Source organism: Prionailurus viverrinus, chromosome B2, assembly GCF_022837055.1.
Source record: "Prionailurus viverrinus isolate Anna chromosome B2, UM_Priviv_1.0, whole genome shotgun sequence".
Lineage (NCBI taxonomy): Eukaryota > Metazoa > Chordata > Mammalia > Carnivora > Felidae > Prionailurus > Prionailurus viverrinus.
Window position 1 is genome coordinate 681,881 of NC_062565.1, and position 5,257 is coordinate 687,137.

Consider the following 5,257-nt stretch of genomic DNA (forward strand, 5'->3'; position numbering starts at 1 on the left):
ATTCAAAAGTAATGATTTACTTCATAAAGTAAGTTAAACATAGCTGCTAAGACAGACAATATGCTAAAACACAACAATATGTTTATATTTATATATATTTGTACTATATATATATGTATAATTTATTGTTAATTGGCTTCCATACTACACCCAGTGCTCACACCAAGTGCTCTCCCAATGCCCATCACCCACTTTTCCCTCTCCCAACCCCCCATCAACCCTCAGTTTGCTCACTGTATTTGAGACTCCTTTATGGTTTGCCTCCCTCCCTCTCTGTTTGTAACTTTCCCCCCTCTTCCCTTTCCCCATAGTCTTCTATTAAGTTTCTCAGGATCCACATAGGAGTGAAAACATATGGTATCTGTCTTTCTCCACCTGACTTATTTCACTTAGCATAATACCCTCCAGTTCCATGAACATTGCTACAAATGGCCAGATTTCATTCTTTCTCATTGCCAAGTAGTATTCCATTGTATATATAAACCACGTCTTCTTTATCCATTCATCAGTTGATGGACATTCAGGTTCTTTCCATAATTTGGCTATTGTTGAAGGTGCTGCTATAAACATTGGTGTATATGTGCCCCTATGCATCAGTACTCCTGTATCCCTTGGGTAAATTCCTAGCAGTGCTATTGCTGGGTCATAGGGTAGTTCTATTTTTAATTTAAGAGAATCATATTATATTTCACAAACTATAAATTTATAGTAGTTTATGATTACTATCAATTATGTTTGGTGTTGAATCATTCATTATAATTAACCTAAGTTATTTCAGTTTCAATAAGAGTATTCAATAATTATCTACTACTTCTCTTTTTTATATTTTTAGGAAGAAATATAAATGAGTCATCATGAATTGGGCTAATGAGAGCTCCACAAGAGAGTTTATACTACTTGGCTTCTCAGACAGGCCCTGGCTACAGATGCCCCTGTTTGTGCTTCTATTAATATCATATACATTCACCATCTTTGGCAATGTGTCCATCATGATGGTGTGCATTCTGGATCCCAAACTTCATACACCCATGTATTTCTTCCTCACTAATCTCTCCATCTTAGATCTGTGCTATACCACAAGCACAGTCCCTCATATGTTGACAAATATTTGTCGCAACAAAAAGACCATCAGCTACGGTGGCTGTGTGGCACAGCTCATCATCTTCCTGGCCCTGGGAGCTACTGAGTGTCTCCTCCTGGCTGTCATGTCCTTTGACAGATATGTGGCAGTCTGCAAACCCCTGCACTATGTAGTTATTATGAATCATTGGTTCTGCGTAAGGGTGGTAGCCTTCTCGTGGTTCACTGGCTTTGGTAATTCAGTGTTGCAGTCTTCCTTGACCCTTAACATGCCACGTTGTGGTCGCCAGGAAGTGGACCACTTTTTCTGTGAGGTGCCTGCCCTTCTCAAGTTGTCGTGTGCTGACACAAAGCCTATTGAGTCTGAGCTCTTTTTCTTTAGTGTATTAATTCTGCTAATTCCAGTGACATTGATCCTCATTTCCTATGGCTTTATAGCTCAAGCAGTGTTGAGAATCAGGTCAGCAGAAGGACGACGAAAAGCTTTTGGGACATGTGGGTCCCACATGGTTGTAGTGTCTCTCTTTTTTGGTACAGGCATCTACATGTATCTACAACCACCTTCATCCACCTCTAAGGACTGGGGAAAGATGGTTTCCCTCTTCTATGGGATCATTACACCCATGTTGAACCCCCTTATCTACAGTCTTAGAAATAAAGATATGAAGGAGGCCTTCAAGAGGGTGATGCCAAAAATCTTTTTCTGTAAGAAGTAAGTAGCCCATTGTGATGAGAGTCCTCCGAGTTTCTATCCTTGCAAGTGGTGATAACATTTGAACTGATTTTCCTACTTTCCAGGCTCTTGTGATTTCATTGAATTCTCCCCACAGTTAGAAATGTCCTCCTCTGTTCAAAGGCAACACTGAGATACCTTTTCTAAGTTAAAAATTTCATTGCTTTCCAGAAGTTCCCCCGATGCACTCTGTTCCTTGAGGATACTTGGATGGTTGATCTTCCTGTTTATATACGATCTGTTCTAGTATCACTTTGTCTACCATCTTAGTTTGTGATTTCTACACCTTTATCATTAAATAGACTATGATCTCAAGCCAAAAATTTCCCATCAGCACGAAGGCCTCAGTCACTTCACCCTCACATCCCTTGATAAATCCACTGTGTGCTCCTTCCAGAGCTGCTTGCTCTGTGTAGACTGCCTCCAATCTAGTGGGCTCCAACTAGTTAGGTATGCACATCTCATACTAGAGACTTGAAATGTCAGCTGAGCTTCATTTCCTGCTCTATTCTTTTTTTTTTTTTAGTGGTTATTTATTTTAGAGAGAGAGAGGGAGAGAGAGGGAGAGAGAGGGAGGGAGGGAGGGAGGGAGAGAGACAGAGAGAGAGAGAGAGAGAAAGCGAGCACAAGTGAGGGAGGGGCAGGGAGGGAAACACAGAATCTGAAGCAGGCTCCAGGCTCTGAGCTGGCAGCATAGAGACTGAGGTGGGGCTCAAGACATTGTGCTCAAATCCACTAATCGTGACATCATGACCTGAGCCGAAGGTGGATGCTTAACCGACTGAGACACCCAGGCACCCCTTTCCTGCTCCATTTTTAATTCATCCTTCTATTCCCCAGCAATAGAATTTCTCTTTTTTTTTTCTCCTTTGTTCAAATCCTGATTTGTCTCAAGTTCTGCCATAAGCATGAGGGAACTTCTCTAAATTATCATGCTAATTATTTGTAGAAATGTTAACAGTAATCTTTTTTCTAACAGTGATCTGAATTAATTCATTCATTGGGCTGTCACTCAATAAATGTTTATTTTCATTAGATATCTCTAGATCATAGGAAAAATGATCAACATTTCCTCCTGAAAAAATATTCTATTGAAGAAAATGCCCTTAAAGTCAGATAATATTTTCATATTAAATAAATTTAGTTTAATAGTACTAAAATATGGAGTAAAAAAAACCACAACCATAAATTGAACCGGGAAATGTTGTCTGAAAAGTTTAGGGTGTATCCAGTTAGCAAATCAGAATAATTTCAGCATAGAAGATGCAGCATCAGTCAAAAATAACTGCAAACATATGTACAGAATATGGCTGTTATATAATGTTTATGTGGCATTTCAAATAAATGGGAAAGGGAACAACTTTAAATGTATGGTGTTTAAAAAGTTGCTTTTCTCAAAAAAAAATAAGAAGAAATTTAAGATGGAAAGAGAAATGAAAACAATTACATTTGTCATACATGTACCTTTTTAAAATTTCCAAACCACTATATCCATTGTCTTCTATTGTTGAGTATGTGATAAGTATTTCCAACTCAACACATCTAGGGCAAACATCTTCTCTTCTTTTGAGATAAAGACCTCTTCTAAAGCTCACTATTTTACTGAAGGCAGTCACCTATTGTCTACGTGTGCAAATCAGAAACAATGGATCCTATTGTACACCATAGCCTCCATCATTTTCCATATAGAAACCATTACTAAGACATCCAATCATTTCTCTTTGCTACCTTCCATCTCTCCATGGCTTCCTTTTTCACACTTCTACTACACCATCCTTCACCTAGGCTTGCTGATTATCCAATTCACCTGTATAGATTCCTCCTGATGCTCTATAATGCACTTTAGAAAATATAGCCACCAACAGTGCAAGAAGGTTCCCCTTTCTCCACATCCTCGCCAACACCTGTTGTTTCTTGTGTTGTTGATTTTCGCCATTCTGACAGCTGTGAGGTGATAGCTCATTGTAGTTTTGATTTTTAATTCCCTGCGAAATGTATTCAGAATACACACACACACACACACACACACACACACACACACACACATACAGGATGGTATACATACATACATACATACATACATATATTCATACATATTTATGCACATGTATACATAAATATGTATGAATATATATATATGTGTGTGTGTGTGTGTGTGTGTATATATATGTAATTGAGTCTGAGCTCTTTTTCTTTAGTGTATTAATTCTGCTAATTCCAGTGACATTGATTCTCATTTTATATGGCTTTATAGCTCAAGCGGTATTGATCACACACACACACACACACACACACACACACACACACACAGCAATATTACTCATCCACAAAAAAGAATATCTTGCTATTTGCAGTGACAAGAATGGAGCAAGAGATTATGCTAAGCAAAATAAGTCAGTCAGAAAAAGACAAATAACATGATCATTCATATGTGGAATTTAAGAAATAAATGAGCAAAGGGACACAAAGAGAGACAGAGGCAAACCGAGAAGCTGACTCTTAACTATAGAGAACACACCGGTCGTTACTAGAGAGGAGGTGGAGGGATGGGCTCAATACATAATGGGAATTAAGGAGGGCAATTACTGTTATGAGAACTGGGTATTGTATGGAAGTGTCAATTCACTGTATTTGACACCTGAAACTGATATTACACTGTATGTTAACTAACTGCAGATTAAATTAAAACTTAAAAAAAAAAGAAAATTCAGCCAGAGTGCTCATTCCAAGTGCAAATACAATTATTCCACTCTCCCCACTTGCACTATAGATCATCAGTGGCTTTCTGTTGCTCACTAGATAGAGACAAATTTCACTCCCTGCCTTGCAGACCGCTCTGTCCCTTGCAGTTATCCTATTTCTGTAAAGCACAGGACATCTGAGCATACCAATTCTTCTTCATGGAATACTCTTCCCACAGATCTTTACCTAGCTCCTAATTGTTCAGACCTCACCCTTTATCTAGGGAATCTTTTTTTTTAATATCCCTGAGTCAGTCAAATACCCACAAATTTACTCATCATGTGCCTCTCCTGCTTGTGGCATTTTTACTTTTTAGTGATCACATAATAATGTCTGCACCTACTGCTAACCTGTAAGCTCCATGAGAGTAAGAACAAAGTTTGGTTTGCTCAACAAAACATTCACAGCACTTAGTTCTGAAGGCAGAAAATTAAAACACCAAGTTATCAAAACCTGGGTAATTTCAACTTATATGCAGTTTTCACTTATTCTGTAAAGAGAATTTTCAGAGATGTGAAGTCCTCTAGGGCCAGGGACCCTGGTTGTAAAAAAGTCCATGGTGGGATATAAGCTTAAATTCTCAAAGCCTAAAGAAATTGTATTTCCCTGTAAAAATGAAAATGAAATTACCCACATATGCTCATTAATAGTCTTTTCTATTTTAAAAATAAATGCATTGCCTATAGTTTAGAAAAGTGGTTT

At 38.2% G+C, this 5,257-nt stretch overlaps 1 protein-coding gene across 1 annotated transcript; it reads left to right on the forward strand.

Moving 5' to 3' along the window:
• Window positions 1-854: 854 nt before the first annotated feature.
• On the forward strand, window positions 855-1,796 carry LOC125166270 (putative olfactory receptor 2B3). Its single transcript, XM_047860116.1, has one exon. It carries the CDS (start codon window positions 855-857, stop codon window positions 1,794-1,796), a length of 942 nt encoding a protein of 313 aa, XP_047716072.1.
• Window positions 1,797-5,257: the final 3,461 nt, after the last annotated feature.